This window comes from Cyanistes caeruleus, chromosome 17 (assembly GCF_971803275.1).
Source record: "Cyanistes caeruleus chromosome 17, bCyaCae1.hap1.1, whole genome shotgun sequence".
Taxonomy (NCBI): Eukaryota; Metazoa; Chordata; class Aves; order Passeriformes; family Paridae; genus Cyanistes; species Cyanistes caeruleus.
Window position 1 is genome coordinate 8387096 of NC_141717.1, and position 18819 is coordinate 8405914.

An 18819-nucleotide genomic window follows, 5' to 3' on the forward strand; every position below is an offset into this window, starting at 1 on the left:
TTGTAGCTTTATTTCTCTTACTTTCAGTGTGTTAATTTATCTCTACATTCAGAATCCTTCATGCAAATTATCACTGACTCTGCTTAACTAATTGGTGCTTGTATATGCAAGATTGGTGATCGCCTATACTAATATTATTGACCCCGTTTGCCCCTTAGTGCTAGCTATTTTTCCCAGGTGAATGCAATTAGAGTGTAATTAATTATCAAATAGCCATGTTCCTTTTATTCCAAACACTGTAACAATTACTGTGATCGGCACAAAATCCTGAATACATAAAACATTGTTTCGTGCTTTCCCTATAGAATCCATTGGAGATTTCCCGGACAACGAACCCAAGCAGCGGATACATAATGTATTTGAAGACTTATAAAAGTTTCATCCTTGAGGGCCCACTGGGAGGAGGATGCTTGAATGTAACTTTTAATTGTAGAGCTGAGAAATGAAATACAGATAAGGGATGGTTACTGTAACTGGCACCAGACCAAAGTAAATGTTGGACGCAGCTATCCGTATCCATGAATACATGAGTAACTTTATGCTCTTGCGTTGTTTAATTGGATTCTGTGGGACTGTGAATTTGAGTAAACTTATTCATGCGTGGGTGTTGTTGAGGACGAGGCTGTTGCGAGCACCTTCTCTGTGGCCCAGAGGAGGAATTTGGCGGTGCCTGGGCCTGGCGCTGCCGTGTCCCGGGCCGAGCACCGCCGCAATCCCGGCAGCACGAGGAGTTCTGCCGGAACGGGGCTGCAGCGGGCTCGGGCTGCGCTCCGTGACCGGCGGGAGAGCTGCTGGGCCTGGGGGCTCCCCGGTCCCCATCCCCGGTCCTGATCCCCGATCCCCGGTCCCCATCCCCGGTCCTGATCCCCGATCCCCGGTCCCCATCCCCGGTCCCCATCCCCGGTCCTGATCCCCGATCCCCCAGGCCCGGTCCCCTATCCCGATCCCCGGTCCCGATACCGGACCCGATCCCCGATCCCCGATCCCCCGGGCCCGACCCTCGATCCCCGGTCCCCTATCCCCATCCCCGGTCCAGATCCCCCGATCCCGATCCCCCGGTCCCGGTCCCGATCCCGGTCCCGGTCCCGGTCCCGCGGGCCCCTCACGCCCCCTGAGCCGGTGCTGCGGCGCCACCTGGCGGCGAGGGGGCAGAGGCGCGGCCGCTCCCACGGGCGCTCAGGTGGGTTTAGGCAAGGCCAGGTGAGCTCAGGAGGGGTTAGGCGAGCCCAGGTGAGCTCAGGTGGGTTTAGGCAAGGCCAGGTGAGCTCAGGTGGATTTAGGCGAGCCCAGGTGAGCTCAGGTGGGTTTAGGCAAGGCCAGGTGAGCTCAGGAGGGGTTAGGCGAGCCCAGGTGAGCTCAGGTGGATTTAGGCAAGGCCAGGTGAGCTCAGGTGGGTTTAGGCAAGGCCAGGTGAGCTCAGGAGGGGTTAGGCAAGGCCAGGTGAGCTCAGGTGGGGTTAGGCGAGCCCAGGAGAGCTCAGGTGGGGTTAGGCAAGGCCAGGAGAGCTCAGGTGGGTTTAGGCAAGCACAGGAGAGCTCAGGTGGGTTTAGGCAAGGCCAGGAGAGCTCAGGTGGGCACCGGCCGCCCCGCAGGTGTGAGCCGTGCGCCGCCCTCGCTCGCCCCTTGCCCATCCCCGCCGGGCTGGGTTAGAGGAGCGCTGCCCTCCGCCCGCCGGGCTCCGTCCGCTCCGGCTCTCCTCATGTCCTCGGCAGCCGGGAATTGCTATTCAAGAGAGAAGAATGCTACGTGTTTTAATAATTTTCTGAGAGATTTTCCAAGAGCGGTGCTCTAATGCTGAGCTCAGCTTTCCATGGCAGGTTTTACTGGTTTGAGATGGAAAATAGCAGTTAAAAAGGGAGAGGGAGGAAAAAGAAATCACTCCAAAGTCTAGTGGTGACAGGTTGGAATACAATTAGCCGAGCTTCTCCTGGCTGGAAACCCTGAAAATACTAAGGGTTGCAGGAGACTCGGAATGATATTGCAAGAATCTTGAAAAATATGTTCCATATTGTCCCTAAGTTTTAGGTGGCGGGGTGAAACAGCCAAATTTCATTGGTAGAACACATCAGAGAGTTTCTTATGTAATTCTCCTCTTTCATCATGGTATTTTTTTTATATGTTTTCTAACATAAGCACTTACCTGAATATGCTGTGGGCATTCTAAAATATTGCTGTGTACCTGTGGGGGTGCCTGACACAAATTAGGCCAGAGGATTTCAAGGATACATCAAGTTACCGCTCTTCTTGCCAGCTTATGCAGCTCAGAAATGGTGGGCCATGAAGACCGGCTTTCTAATATCCACAAACATACCATGGGTCAGAGAGCTGTGAGTGTGGCTTTAATCATTCCAAGCAGTTTTCTCTGTCAGAATGTGAATTGAGCAAGAGCCAGTCCATTTTCAACTCCTCCTTCTGATTGACAAGAATAGTGGTGTGTGAAGGTAAAGCTTCTTCCCCTAAATCAGGATTTGCTCTTTGGCTGCCATGTAAAAATAACTCCAGAACAATATCTGGAGACACCAGACCTCTCCTCTTTGAGTTTTATCACTTGGAAATTGCTCATTTGCCAAATGGAGGTTGTTCCAAATCTTAGTTTGATGCAAGGCTTGGATTACACAGGCTGCTTTTCAGTGGGATTTACATGAGAAAAGATAACGTTCTCCACCCTCACATACTTTCATTTCTGCTTTTCAGAGCTTTTCTTAGCTTCCTGCAATACTGAGAATTGCTTTTCTCTTCATTGAGGGAAGGCTGGTGACTTTGACAGCTGCCGGGGTATCCACAGTCTGTCACTCACAACAGCAGTCACAAGAGCTGATATTCTGCCTGCATCTCTCAAAATAGGCTAGGTAGTTAGCAGAAGCATTAACAGAGCCATTCCTTATACATTATGATTAATTGAGCATGAATTATGAATTATAGTTCACATTTGGTGCTCAGCATGCTGCTTAGGAACACTTGTCACATGTGGTACTCTTCCATTTTCCAGAAAGAATTAAAGGATGTTTATAGAGGAGAAGGAAGTATTTTGATGTTACTGTGGCATAAATTGGAATAGCTTCACTGTTCAGTGATTTTAGTCTGGATTTCATCCAGCATTACTCAAGGGATAATTTTACCCAATTTTTATTGCATTTCTTCCTTCAGATGTTTTGTTGTTTGTGGGTTGTGGGTTGCCTCTCCACTCCCATTTCAAGGGAGTTCCTGATACTCAGATTTGTGACTTCACCTTTGTTCCTAGTCCAGGTACTATAGGCCAGGCCAACAATATTCTGCTTTTGGGGCAAAAATCAGATTGTAGGCTTTTCATCTGTTTGGTGTTTTTTTTTTAACAAGGCAAAAAACGAGAGTTTTAAAATCAATGTTATTTCACTACACCATTAACATAATGATAGTGGGAATGAAAGAGCTGTGCTGAGCCCAGAAGAAACATTAAAAATGTAATACATTGCACTGCATGTAAATCAGGACAGGTATTTATTCCACAATTTTGAAAAAGCAGGAAAACATAACTACATATTGGGACTGAAGAGGTTCTGTTCTGTTCTGGTGTTATGCTAACATTAGGTTTTTCAGTTGAGTTCTAAAGGGAATAATTCTAGTTAAATTCCCAAAAGTTGTGTTCCTTTCACCAAATTCACCCCATCCTCTGAATCTTCTAATCCAAATCCCCCTCAGTTTGTCCCTCCAGCATATTTCTCTGTGCCACTTCTTTTCTCTCTGTCCTAGCTGTGATCTTCAGCTCCCAAGGAAGATCTTTATAGCATGTAAAATCCTGGTGACAGAAGTGGGATTGCCTGGGCTGGAGACAAGAGCTGATTTACACCCAAGGACCTGTGCTGGGCAGGTCCTGGGGAGGGCTCTCAGACCAGCACAGACTGTGACTGTGACACAGCAATATCAACTTCTCTCAGCCTGAAGAGCTCGTCTAGGCCCTTCTTTCACTCTCACAGATCTACACTGCATTTTACAGATCCCTTAAATCTTCTTTGGGGTTTGTTATTTCTTCATTTTTTGTTATTATTAAAATTATCAAGACCTGCAGATCCACAGTGGAATGAAATGGGGGGAATGGGTTCTTCAAATCACTGATTAATTTTGAAAGTAATTCTGCCCTGTGCTTATTTATACAGATAAATCCATGGTTCTGATTAAAACGGCTACATATGTAAATGGATTTTTGCTTCTGCTTTGAAGGTGCTCATACACAGGTCTTGAAACTTCTTTGTGAGCCTCATGGCTTTCCCATGGGATGTTTTCCATAGGACAACCACAATAAGGGTAATCAATTTGTGCTGTAAAGCACAAATTCTGGCAGTGAAACATCTGTTTTTAAAGTAACTGTGAAGAACAAATTGAGAAGAAGATGCATTTTGTCTGTAGAAAACTCCCAATCAGAGAAAGTAATGATTGTTGGGAATTGAGGATTTGTTGAAAAATCTGAAAAAAGACTGTTGAAAACCCAGTCTTAGAGACCTTATTTTTAAAAACTCTAATTCTTTTGATTTTGAGAAAGACCTTGCAAAACAAGATCCCTCTACATATAATAGCCTGAATTTATTTAGAGGCAAATATGTGCCAGAGGAATGTTTACAGGATGTAAACCAGAAAATGTAGAATCACAGTGAAATCTGAATTAAATTATTGTCAGCAAAGAGTATGGCATGAAGAGTATGGCAACCTTGTTATTCAAGGAAGATATAAGGAAGGGTTGTCTGGATGTTATCCACAGAGCCTCTTAGAGACATGCCTTGACAAGCCTAAAAGACTAATGTTATTTATTATCTGATGCCCAAGTGTACCACAGCAGAGGAACTTGTACATATTACATAAAATCTAAATATTTTAGCAGTAGTTATGGTTATTGTATACAGAGTATAAATATACATTAATAGAATTTTTGAATGGGTGGAATTGGATTGCTCTGGAAACTCTCAGTTAATGTTCCCACTTCCTACAAACTACTAACCCACCCCTACTGCTACCTAGTGCCATGTCTTAACTTGTCCTACCTCATCATTTAATTAATATTTGTTTCTGTAACACTAATTTTAATAAAGTAGCTTTAAGCATATAAACTAATCTGAAATTCTTTCTAATTAAAATAGAACATATCACTAAAAACAGTAATTTGTCCAGAATAACCTTTTTCCTAAGTTAATAAATTGAAAAAATATAAAAATAATCACAGGGACCATTTTTGTAATCTTCTCTCAGCTTGCACAGACATGAATTAGTTATGCCTTGGACCTTTTAAGGGGATTTTTTTTTTTCTAAACTTGCCTTGATTTGACCTTTAAACTAGAGATGATGAAGATTATTCCCTGAGAGTGCAGGGTGAGATGTTTCTATGGGCGGTTTCGATCCCAGCCCATTTTGCTGACCTCTGCTGTGCTAAACAACCTAACCTCGTTTTTTTGGGGCAAATCCTGATTCTATTTTATTTTAACAAACATTTTTAACCTCTAGAACTTCTCAGCAGAAAAGGTGTTCCTCCTATCCCCCACCTTTTTGTCACTCCTTTGGTTTTGACACCTTTCAGTCTATTAACTTCACCCACTGTGGATGTGGTGCTGGATTTAGTATTCTATTTAGTTTTAGTATTCTGATCATGGCTGAGACAGTATAGGGTCTATACAGCTTAATCTTTAAATGCTGAGGCACATGAGGATTGCATTTAGGCCATGAGGAAAGAGGAAGATGCCCATGCCCACAAGATTTCCGCAGTTTCTGTGCCAGCTGAGTTTGTCTGAGCTCATGTAGTATCTTTGCTGCTGGTACATTTTCTTTCAGAGGGAGGATATACTACAGTACTTATCTTCTCTGTGCTTGTGCTGGCTCTCGGGGGAAATTTGGCCTTTTTAGTATGCAGTTCAAACACTGTCTGAAAAGGAGTCATGGTTTGGATAATAATTTTTCAAACAAATTTAATACACTGATTTCCTTGGGATGAAGATAAAGTACTGTTCCGTCCAAGATGCACCTAAAGGGCAACTTGTTTGAGTTAAGTTTACTGAAACAGAAGTGACAGAATATCAATTTGTTTTCTAACTTCATGTCATAGTTGAGAATCAAATAAGCAATTACACAAGAGTAAATTGGATTTATTTCAGTATCAGATTTGCAGTTCACTTGTTGGTTTATTTGATTGAGATAAAATAGCCCTTCATTTTACAGTAAACATGCTCAAGTATTACATTTGTTTCTTGGCTCCTTCAAGAGCTTGTAGTTCCTCAGCCTAGAGCTGAAACCATTCCTGATAAGTATCATGTGTCTGACTGACGACACCAGAACCCTTCCCTGTAGCAAGGAGATGAACAATCCCAAATATCTCTCGCTTTGCAATAAGGTGACTTCTAAACTGGTGCCAATTTATTCATGTCAACTTCTTCCATCATTTGCATTTACCAAAGCACCAAAATTACGTGTGAAAATAAGACCTCATACATATGTCTTTGCTTAGTCGAAGGCTTCAACCAAATGTAAATATCGATCCAAGTTATATAGTTTTCCCCCTAAAGGGGGAAAATTTTATCTTTTGTTTTACAAATATGACATTTTAAGATTCTTCCTAGATTTTTCTAAATGTCCAGATGCCTTTAAATAATCTGAATTGTCCTACTAAAAGGAAGCAGATTTCAGCAGGCTTCCCCTTTCTGTTTACCAAAGAGCTGTTAATGTAATTTGCTTTGTTACTAATTATGATTTACACAAATGTTGCTGCTCCCTAACACTACCTAGGGCTCCTAGAGAGCTCCAAGGATTACTGCAAGGAACTGTACGTGCTCACTTCTAGGCCTCCTGCTCAAGGTGATGGAATTGCTTCCTTCCCCTGCACTCACCCATGTATTTTGCAAAATGTGTTAAATCAGACTCTTCCAATTCCATTTTTTTCAATCTGAATTCATTCCCATGGAGGAGAGGCAAAGATCATATTAGCTTTGTTTTAGTTCATCTTTAATGCAGAATTATTTTGGAACATTCTATTACAAATTACTTCTGTATTAAAAAAGCACATTTTTTATCTAGAATTGTAACGCCTCTCTAGGCCAAACAGAATTTTGATGAAATATGTGAAGGTCTTTGCCAAATCCCTCAGCCACTGAGAGTCATTCCATTCTACACAAATCAAATTCAGCATTTATAATAAGTGTTAAAGAAAATCCAAACATGACAATTGAAGTTTTATAAGCCTGAAAATTATAGCCCAGCTGTGATAAGTGATGTTCTGACGGCAATGAAACTGAAATTTGGCGGCCAAAAGCCTTATTTAGCTGTTTGCTGCAATGGCTGTGCTCCCCATGAGTTCTGAAGGAGAGGAGCAATCTCAGCCACGTAGCTGCAGTGCATGCAAGGTGCAAGAGACACCCAGGTATCTGCATGCAGAATAACTGCTGCCAGCCAAAGGGATGAGCTCAGTGAATTAAAAGCTGAATTAGCCTCTAAATGAAGGGCTCAGAGGAGCTGCCCACACAGGCCTCTGCTGGAGCTCACAGGCTCTGCCCAACCTCGTGCTGCCACTGCCCGCTGGGGTGGGAATACAGCACTCGCTTGTGGGTGCTGCCAGCCTTTCGCCAACACTGAATTCAGGTCTCCTGTTTCTGCTCCTTGCAAACATTTCTTAAGCCATGTTTGGATCTTCTTATTGCAATTGTTTCTCTAGATTTTTTCAAAAAAATAATACTATATATTAATACTGTGTTTATTTTTCTAGCATCCTTATTTGCAGATAGGAAAAATCAAATTCATCTGTGTTTCCATGTAGAGTTGGCAGGCTCCTGCCCCTTTGGTTCACCTGCTAGCATGTTCTGTAGTATTGCAGCACACTGGGAGGGAAGGGATCCCAAAAACTCATTTTGACCTCGGGGAAAATCAGAAGCACTTAAGCCATTCTAAAGCTTATTCATCCAAACTGTTTTTGGAGACCTCACAACCTCCCTAAATGATTTTAACGGTGCCTAGAAAGTTTTATTAATGTTTTTCTAAATATTTTCTTGTTGTAATTGAACTCAGAACAATTAATTGCTTTTCTCTTCACAACAGTCTTACATATACTTAAAGGCCACGAGCATATCTACTAATATTGTCCCAAGACATATAATACATATTTTCATTTATCTTTTTTCCTTATGATACAGCACAGTAGGCTGTGTCACAGCATTTAGGACTTGATGGTTCGCTCATTGGCTTTTAGCAAGAGGTGGTAAAGAGTACAGTACTTTCTCCTCCACAAGATATTTAATTGTTCCTGTGATACTTCTGCTTGGTCAAAAGTAATATTTTGCAGGTTAGTCCTGAAGATGAAGTAAGTGGCAATGTGAGACAAAGAGCAGCAGAACCAGAAGTGTTTCTCCTTGTTCAGGATGCTCATTTTCATTTCTCCATTGTAAGACTAAGTAGCTTTTTAGCCCTTTTTCACAACTACTTAGAACCCAGAGAGGGGGGTTACTCTTTTCACTCATTTCCACTTCCTTTCCAGTCCAGCTGTGTCAGAGGACAAGTTCACCATTCTCAAATAGTCTTTACTGCTCTAGATGAGAGCAGTTTGTGAGAGTGCTGCCTAATAGGCTTCTGACAGAGACAGCTGGGCAAGTTTTAAGTTTATAAATGGATAGTCTGAGCTATGTCAGACAAATTTGCTCGAGGAACTGTAGGAGTGTTCCTGTAAATGTTTTCAGTAGAATTATCTCCACCAGGGAATGGTGGCAAGTACTAGCAAGCCGTGGAGGACATAAGAAAAATAAGTTGGACATGCAATTCAAAAATACTGAAGGCTCAGAACTTGCCACAATACTGCTTTTAGGGGAATGTCCAAAAGCCAGGACACTAAGAACAGGCAGCTGTGTTTTGCAAAAGGAAGGGTTAGGAATGTTAGGCTAATGTGAAGTTAAGAGCTGGTGTCCCTGCAGCCAGATCCCAGGGTAGGTATGGTACAAACCACTGACTTCTCTGGGTCACTTGCTTTGCTGTAAGTCAGGAGCCAGCACAGTGGAGTCCAAAGATGTGCTGCTGTAGGAGAAAAGTCATTTCCATGTGCTGGGATTTATTTGCTGTTCGGGATTTACAGTCATCTCTGGCAATCGCTTCTTGCAGCCACAAAACCAAGTATATCCTATACTGAAGCACAGCAATAACAAGATTTGAATGTCATTAGGGGCTGCTCCTACACATCTTGTATTAAAGCAGCTAAGTGTTTAACCCATGAATAGAACTCCTATTATCTTTGCTTTTGAAACCTCAGTATAGATCACTTAAGCACTCTGCAAGAAATCCCGTGAGAGACCAACAACAGCAGGGAACAAAGTCAGGCAAGAAATAGCAGATTGTATCTGCTAGACCTTTTTAAATACATTTTTCATATGAGTGCAGTCAACTTGAATATTACTCCTAATATAGATTAATTTAAGACAGATTTTTGCAGAGCATGAGGCTCTGAGAATTTGGCCAGATAGTTTTTTCACTGAAAAGCTCTGCCAATTATATACAGCACAAAGGAGAGAATAATGCATGAAATGCATAATATGCCTTTTTCTTCACTACATGGGGCTTAAAAATAAATGACATAGATCTTCTTTGCATTTTTCATCTGTGCTCAGGTAAGTCTAAGTCTGAGGTAAGAATCTGTTTCAGTGGAGTTCATCTAGCAGAATGAGCTACCAAATTTGTTGGTTCAGTTTCCAGGCAAGAATGTGGCTATTTGAGAAGTTCCAGTGTTGTGTAGGATCAGCCATAGTCTCATCAACAGTTGTGTAAATCTGGAGGATCAGGGTTGAGGAGGTAATAGCAATGTGAGATCTACCTGTATATAACTTACTGAGAAGAAATCTAGAGCCTCTTTTTTGGCTAACAAGCAAATTACCATATTCACTTAAATACATATGATGAATAGCAGCTGATCTGCACAGCATCATTTTGTGAGGGCTCGACTCAGCAAAGCTCCTAAGTATGTTTTGATTGAAGCCCTTGCATATGTCCCCAAATTCAATGGGCCCATACATATAATGAAGTGCTTTTATGGGTCGAGACCTAATTGAATTTACAGGAATTTGAGGCGCTTATTTACATCATGAGAGATATAAAATACTTTATTGTAGTACTTTTCAGTGAAATAAAGATCTAATGCAGAACTTTACTTCCACTAATCAAGAAAGGTGTGTGCCACTATTACATCAAATTGCAATACTAGAAGCTATTCCAGGGCAAAAGAGAGTCATTTTGCTGAGAATGCAGATTATGTTGAAATGGATCATTCGTGTGTTGTCAAAAATTACTACGCGATTCAGAAGTTAGATTAAAATTCATCATAACATTTTGATTGATCTTAAATGTGACTTGCACAGCATACACAAATAACTTGTTATATGGACTTCCTGAAGAATTGATCTTATACTGATATAATTTGGAGAATACTTGAATTGTTTTAAGAGCATGATGCAATCACTTAGAGTCTACTTATTTTCCCTTTCACTGAATAATATTTATTATATACAAGAAATGCAACACCTTTTAGCATCAGTCCTGGGGCAAAGTATTGCAATTTAAATTCCAATCCCTAATCTGTATTCTGTGAGCTACACTTTTATCCATGGCATCTACTTGTATATTCAAAAGGCCTATACATGTATATCCTGGGTTTTGTGCATACAGGCATTTAGGTATCTGAGCAATTCTGCAATGTACTACAAATGAACTACACAGGCAGGGGTCTCCTGCACATCACCTCACCACCACAACAGTGGCAAACACCTCCTGGTCTTTTGGAGCAGAATGTTCTCCAGCCAAATGAGTCAGATATGGGTCATACCCACAATTTAATAATTAAATAGGTGGAAGGAACCAGTAATTTCAGCACTGAGTTGTCATGGCAAGAACTGTACTATTCAAAAGGTAGAACTGCAATCATGCAGGTATCTCCATCTTATAAAGCAGACCTGAATGACGTAGAAGCAGTAGAATTTAGTATCTCCCTCAGTGAGACCACAGAGCAAACAAGCCTCTGCATCCAGCAGCCCTCACTGAAAAGTCAGCACATCCACAATGTTTCTAAGTGAGATGAGGATCAATTTTCAAAACTGATGGAGCTGTGATGGTGGGCACCAAACCATGCTTTTTCCTGAAAAGTGGTTACACCAGTATGTGCTGTACTGTGGTGTAACTTGGCCATCCCCATGCACACCTGACTGGTGCAGCTGCAGGCCAGCACACCAGCAGACAAACCACTGATTACAAGTGTGTGCAAGTGAGCCCTGCGTAGGAGCCCCTGCTCAGGCACGGGCAGCCAGACAGCACTGCAAATTGCAGGGAGCTGGTATGTTTTGTATGAGGTTGCTGATGTGGACAGATAGGTTTGCCAGCTCTTTTTCCTTCCAGTCCTCAAGTTCATCAAAGCAGAAATCGTTACGAAACCCAAACCATACAGAGCAACCCTGGGATTAGCTCAGTTGGTGGGCGCATGATGCTAATAGTGCCAAGGTTGTGGGTTGGATCTCTGTATGTGCCACTCACATAAGAGCTGGACTTGATGATCCTTGTGGGTCCCTTCCAGCTCAAAAGATTCTGTGATTCTGTGAACAACCAAATGTAGAACAGCATGTCAAGGTACTGTTCTGTCTGCTCCTGCAAAACTGCTGTTAGTTACCTACCTCACGAGAATTCTCCTCTGGCTCCTCAGTCTCCATATGGCTTCAAGAACCTTCCTTTTTGTCTTGCCAAGATAGGAACTTGTTCCTGAGAAGAGCATGTTTGCTAGAGTCACACGGAATCTCAAATGTTTATGGAGGGTTTTCCATTGTGATGGAAGAATGGGGCATAGATAAAGTCAGTATGGGACGAATTCTCAAAGACTGTAAAGGAGGTGTCAGCTTTACCAAAATCCTCCCTAACTCCAAGGAGGTGTTTACAATGTGCTACCACTTCTACGAATTCAAAAGCTATTGAAATGAGAGATCATGCAATGTACAACCCAGTCATCCTTGCCATACTTGCATTAATGCCTTACTCTTCCAAAAACTATATTTTTAAGGCACATCAAATGCCTTGTCTGAAAACTTCCTTTTCTTGTAGCATCCAAATTACAGCCAAACAGGTTTTTGCACCCGCTTTTGCTAATGACTTCCTAAATACAGAAAGATTAACGATAGTTATCAAGTTTGTTTGCTTAAATTTATATAATTGTCTTTGATCTGTAATATCCCACATAGTCCATGACATGGCAGACCAGTGTCAGAGGGAAGCTGAAACACTCTTTTGCCAACTCAGCTGTTAGAAACTGCAGCAGGAAATCAGGCTACCTGTTCAGTTCCCCTCTCCCAGGGGAAAATGGCACAAGTGCACTTCCCCCACTCCCTGCCCTGGGAAGCTTTGTGCAAGGGTTTGGGGACTTTATGCAGAAGCTCAGGCCAATGTCACTGTCATGCACTGGCAAATAGTCCCAGCTCCACCTGACATGCTGTGCCCTGTGGGACTGTCCAGTGTGCACAGGGGACACCAGTGCATCAGTGGTAGCAAATGATCTGTTGAGGCTGCCAACACTGGGTTTGACATATCATCATAAGCAATGTTTCCTGACAGAAAAGCTTGTATTAAATAAATTTCCACAAAATGGCTCTTTTTATGAAGAACAGTTACACTATTTCATCGGATATGTTTTCAGAGCAAGCTTTCATACGGATGAATTTCCACATCACCTCAATGTATCATATCAGGAGCTTAAGAATAAAATTTTGTCTTTAAAAGAATGTATTTTTCAGTGTTAGAAAAAATGAAAGACTACTAAAATCTTCTTTAAAACTATGTTTCCTTTCCAGTTATTGTTCATGCAGCAAGTGATAGTGATACCTCATTAGAAGTTTAGACACATAGAGCATGTTTCAGGTGACTATTAGGCTAAATCTCTACATATACTTTGCACTGGTATGTCATCGTAGTAAATGCAGTCTAAAAACTGTTAGGTGTTCTGAAAAACTGGATAATCATGTAAACACAACCTACAAAGTCACTTTTAGTGGAAAAGTCTCTTTTTTCCATCTCTTCTCTTTTGATTATCCTTTTTTGTGTATCACTTGTCTTTTTCCATCAAGTGGATAGACAGAAGAAAACCCCAAAACCTAGAATGAAAGCCCAAGCCAAAGAAACCCTTGCATCTAAACCAAGTTCTATTTGCAACAGGCAGTGGTTAGTTCTAATTCAGATAATCCAAAGTAGGTCACCTTCATGAGTCTCCTAGACTTTCCAACTTAGCAACTCAGATGGATAATAAAACAATTTTTAGCTAATGAGAGAACATCAGAAAAAAAAAAAAAGAACTGCAGGAAGCTGTGAACTGCAGTATCTCCTTACTGAAGACAGAGTGCCACATGGCAAGAACAGATGGGTAATCCTTCCGTGATTATCCTCGACCACTGGCTGAAAGAAAAAGCTGTCACAACACGGAGGGCTGTATATAAAGTACATATACAGCCATCTCCCCTCATTGATAGTAAAAGGTTTTATATGCTAAGAGATTATAAAGAAAAAGGGCTGCTTTAATGTGATGTTGAAGAGAATAATTCTTCCATTTTCCTTCACTTCCTGAAGTGGAGCATATGCCAAGGTCCTGAACTAAATTTATCTCTCAGAAGGAAGGTGTGATACACATTCCACATCCATACTACATATTTCATATAAAGTGAACACAGAACCTGCTTTTATTGTTTTTGAGTCCTGACACAGTATGTTCAGTTGATAATTTATAGACAGTGTTACCAGAATGAGATGTTGTTGTCAAAAATTTGGCTTTTGCATATTCATTGACACCAGAGTTTGAATTTGTGATGTGACAAAATGAAATCAGAATGGATCGAGAAAGGTTTTCTGGAATCTCAAGTTTTACAAAACCACCAGAATGGAAGGCATTTCTTGCATGCAGTGGTCACATCTCCATTGACTTTAGTTCTGCCCAAGCACATAAGAGAGAACCTGAATTTTATAACCCACTTGGGGAGTTGCCTGATCTAAAATGAGTAACTGGCAAAGAAGCTTGGTTTTGTTTATGAAAAGAAAATATGGAAGAGTGTATAGCCATGGTACAGTATTCCTGAGTAGTGAGAAGCACACATGTAAACCATAAAATGACTGAATTGCAGAACATGAAGTTTATGGTGGTTCTGTGGTTCCAAAAAAATCAAAATACACTTCCTCAACCTTTTAAGTCTTTTAAGCGCCAGTTTTTAAAAACAAAAAGCAATATTTTGGGAACTTGTTGCAGAGCAGACAATGACCTGTAGTCTGAGATGGTGAAATTCTCAAGGAGTAATTGCCAACCTTATTTTGCTCTTTCAGATTTGATGCTTAGACCAGTAAGACTTCCACACTCCCAGGGAAAAGGTCTATGTCATCCATATGAACTAAAGGAATTAGTAGTCATGTGTTCTGGTAGTGATGGAAGGAAAAGAAAAGAAAGACTTGGTTATGTCAGGGAAGAAGCCCAGACTTCAGAAGACATTGCTACTGTTGTTGCAGATTACTCATTGAACATTTCTCATGGCCTATTTCCAACCTTTTCTATTCCTAAGACCATTCCTCAGTTGCTGACATTTTTTTTTATATCATAGGAACATACACAAATTTGCTATTTGTTCTGTATTCCTCACAGATTTTAAGACTGAATATATTAGAGATACTCATTCTTAGACAAATCAGTTCGTTCACCTTTTTCGCCTTCATCTCATAACACATATCCAAAATCTAAATTTTGATGTGATAAGGACATGACTGTTTTTAAGAAAAATGCAAATCTTCACTCTGAAATAACTTAGTCTTCCACTGATTACAGAATGTGCTTCTAAACCGCCTATGAGTCAGGCTGTGAGTTGGAGTTCAGATAAGCCTGCAGTGTTTGTTCACCAGATGGACCATAAGCTCTGCAAAGTAGAGCAAAGGATATTGCTTATTAACACTGCTCTCAACTTCACTTATTTCTTTGTACAAAGTCTGGTTACTTGATGCAATTTTAGACTGTATTTACACTGTTAGGAGGAGGAAACAATTTTTTTTATAGCAGGATAGGTAAATCAAGCAAAGTAGATCAGACTAAAATGGAACTGAGTATGGTTCTTTTTTCAAATAATTTTAAGTAGGCAAGACTGATACCCTCCATCTCTCAAACACCCTCACTGAACTTACATACCTGTGCAGTGGCAAAAAAAAATATTTAAATCAATTATGTCTTGGGATTTTAGAGCAAATTAGCCAATCCAACAAGTCACAGCTGCTGCCCTTGCTTAAAACACCATCTCTTTGACAGTTACAACCAACATAATACTTACATAAGAATCAAATCTGTTTTTTCTCTTATACACTTTGTGCTAGATACTAATTCTCACCTAACATAGGGAACATGGGGAATTTTCAGAGTGGTAAATCTCTAAAGTGTCTTCTGTGTAAACTGATTAAATATTTTCTGATGCAACACAGCTCAATCAAGCTGCCCTTATTCATAAATGTTGTAATAAGAAAATTCATTTAACAGTTTTATGTGATTTCTGATTTTATTTTGTTCTTTGGATTGGTACATTTAATTTCTTCAGTTTCTGTGATTTTTATTTTTTTTCATCTTCATATTCTCAAGATGCTCAGCCTTGCCCTTTTCACTTTTTAGTTTGAATCAGCAGAAGAAAAAAAATGTTATTAGTTAAAATCTCTTCCATTTGTCTGTTTTCTTTAGCACAGAAGAAGGATGTTTTGAACAGTTAGTGGTCATTAGTTATACCAGAATTTTAAAAATTAATGGCATACCTAGTGTATTACTACCTACTACATACATACCATACATACATACTTTAAATGATAATATTCATTTAAAAATGAATGCAATACCATACCCATTCCAGTTTTTACATGTCCCTAAATAGGGGGAAAGGAGGATGTTGAAGGAGGAAAAGTCTGCTCCTCTCTCTGCTTTTTCTGTCAGTGCAGAAGTGTCTCATGCTGTGGCTCCCACCCATACACAGGACTGACTTTGCACTGAAGACTCAGATCTTTATGGCCTATAAATTATTGTGGTTTGGATACAAATTGTCTCTCCAGAAGGGCTTTCAGCAGGACATGTGTGAGACTGAGCATGCACTGCTGTTCCTCACGGCCCTATCAGTCACAGTAATTATCTACAGAGATTAGGAACACCCAGAGATATTCTCCAGCATAAAAATTACCCCATAAAATCTAGAGGAAATTTTCCAATAGGTCATAAAAATTTTAAGAACCATGGATCACAAGTTCATCACAATTACTGCTGTGCTCCTTTTATAGAAAGCAGTGTTGCCCTGTGCCGAATTATTGCCTGCCTTGGACGTTGCTGTTAGGGCTTTTAGCCATTTTAGGGTATCCATGGGAATGGGTCTCCCATTTCCCAATGAGGCAGGCAGGAATCAGGCTCTGAGGCTCTTGAGAGCACTTGGTCATTTGGGCTGTTCAGAGTCTGTTTCGTTTCTGGCACCATGAGCATCCTGCCATCTACATGCCCAAGGGAAGGCTGCTGGGAGCAACCGCTTACTAGGACCACAACTTCCTTTTGAAGAGAAAAGCATTCAATCCCAAATGGAAGATGCTTTTATCTTGTATTTGTCAGCAAATGTGCTCGACTGTGTTTATAATGCCCAATTATTTGATAGTTTGGAATAAAAATTATCCATCATCTTCCTGAGAATCTGTCAGAATATTCAGGAACACTTTGAGTCTTTTTCATTTCTTTGTTCTAACACTCACTTCACTGTACTGTGAGAACAGCAAACCTGATGCATGTGCAACTGGTGTGGAAGCCCTACACTGTGAAAATTTGTTATCACGGGCTCTCTGCCATCACCCCAGCTGGCAAAAATGGGACACGGTTCCACTAGATGAATGGAAGGTCAGCCAGACGATGCTCTGCTGTCACACAGAGAGGAGCTGTTCTGGGCTGACTTTGCTGGAAGTTACTAATGATGTATTCTGACCTCTCTGTTTTAGAGACACCTTGCAGTCAGCGATACTCAGTGTGGCACTCTTTGAAACTGACACATACCTCATCTAATTGTGAAATGCTGCAAGGAAGGATACTGCCTGTAAAATTTTATTTGTAGCCTCACTGGATCATTAGGAAAATTCCCTTAATAAAGGATGCTTCTGAATCTTATTACTTGTTTCATTTTCTTCAGATCAGAAACGAAAATACTTCCAATGGAAACAAAATCCCGGTGGTCTGTGCAAATCCTACCTGGCTGTCATTTTAAAAAGCAACTGTTCTTACCAGGATGTAGTACTTTTTACCTTTGGATTTGGTCTGTAAAGTGGAATTAAGCTTAGAAAAAGAGGCGCTGTGCAATCAGATTAAAAAAACCTCCCTACTTCTGTCCTATCATCAGATAATGAGATCTTTCAGATTAGAAAGCCAATATCACTATGGGAGAAAAAGGCGGCTGAACTCGTCCGTTATGTTCACTTTTTGAGACACTGGGCATTTAGTTAGAGTCACCTTTTGTGCCCGGTCCCCGCAAACCTCACCGGGCTGTGGAGGTGTTGCACCTTGCTCTCGCTCTCAATCCGCTGCCAGAGACCCTTTTGCCTCAGGAAAAAAAAAAAACCAAAACCACCAAAACCCATCATCTCAGCCTTGGGGAATTTGGGCCCTTTTTTGGGGTGCCCGGTGACGGGGGCTGCCGCCCGCAGGTGCCGCGGCCCGGCCCGGCCCGGCGTGAGGCCGCGCTCCCTCAGAAGATGGCAGTCTCCGCCCGCCCCGCCGCCGGCCGCCCCCTCCCCTCTCCTCCCCTCCCCTCCCCTCCCCGCCCGCCGGGAGCCGCCACCGCCCCGCCCCGGCCCCTTCCCCTCACGCAGCGCCGGGGCTCGCCCGCCGAGCCCCCGCCACCGCTCCTCCTCCGCCTCCAGCCCACCCTCCTCCTCCTCCTTCCTCTTCCTCCGCCAACCCCACCCCTGGCCCCGGGCTGGCCCGGCCGCGGGCTGCCGCGCCGCCAGGGCTCCCCGCCGGCTTCCCCCATCCCCACGCGCCGCGAACACCTCCTCCTCCTCCTTCCCCCCCTCCCTCCTTCCCCACCTCCGCCCTCCTCCTGCTGACGTCTGGCTCTGCCCGGCTGAAAACTCGGTGCCGCGGCGGATGCGGCGGCTCTCGGGAGCGCGGCGGCGGCAGCAGCAGCGAAGATGGTGGCGGCTCCGTGCGCCCGGCGGCTGGCGCGGCGCTCCCGCTCGGCGCTGGTGGCGGCGCTCACCGTGCTGCTCCTGCAGACCCTCCTCGTCTGGAATTTCACCTCCCTCGACGCCGGCGAGGAGCAGCGCGGCGGCCGCGAGAAGCGAGACCGCGGCGGAGAGCAGCGGGGGCAGCCGCAGCGCCGCGGACCCGCCGCCCCGCACGGCAAGGCGATGGTAGGCGGGGAGCGGGAGCGGCGGTGTCTCACGGCGTCTGGCGGCACTCCTGCCGGGACTGCGGCGGGGGAAGTTGGGGCGAGCGAGGCGCGGTCGCCCCGGGGCTCGCGTTCCCGCAGCCCGCGTGGGCGCCTCCCGCAGGTGCCGCGCTGCGGGGCCGCTCCTGCCCCGCTCCGGCGGCAGCGCCCGGGGGCCGCGGGGCAGAGCCGGAAAATGCATCCCTGGGACCCTCTCCCTTCCCCGAGAGACGGATCTCCCGTCCCATGCCCGGCACCGCCTGCCGCGGCCATCCCGGCATCCCCGAACTTCGCGGGAGAGCCGCCTAACCCCACACCGTCCTAGGGGTTTGTTTTAGTGCTACTTTGGTTTTTCCACCCGGAAAATCGAACAGGCGCTATTCTTTATTGCACAGCTCTAACAGGCCCTGGA

At 43.2% G+C, this 18819-nt stretch overlaps 1 protein-coding gene and 1 long non-coding RNA gene across 6 annotated transcripts in view; one reads left to right on the plus strand and one right to left on the minus strand.

Annotated features, from left to right (window-relative positions):
• Positions 1 to 6084: 6084 nt before the first annotated feature.
• On the minus strand, positions 6085 to 18507 carry LOC147650048 (uncharacterized). Of its 2 annotated transcripts, none has more exons than XR_015277453.1 (2): positions 18065 to 18507; positions 6085 to 9117 (listed from the first exon to the last, which is right to left on the minus strand). It is a non-coding gene; the product is annotated as an uncharacterized LOC147650048 (long non-coding RNA). The 2 variants fall into 2 exon arrangements; XR_015277454.1 differs by lacking the exon at positions 18065 to 18507 and adding an exon at positions 11643 to 11727.
• Positions 17726 to 18819, plus strand: part of XYLT1 (xylosyltransferase 1) — a 176826-nt gene continuing 175732 nt past the window's right edge. The window contains exon 1 of one of the 4 annotated variants that reach the window (XM_086854859.1): positions 17726 to 18390. In XM_086854859.1, coding sequence (XP_086710985.1) covers positions 18169 to 18390 — 222 coding nt within the window. In that variant the 5' untranslated portion in view covers positions 17726 to 18168. The remainder of the gene's footprint in view (positions 18391 to 18819) is intronic. The other 3 variants (XM_086854857.1, XM_086854860.1, XM_086854858.1) reach the window with 3 other exon arrangements.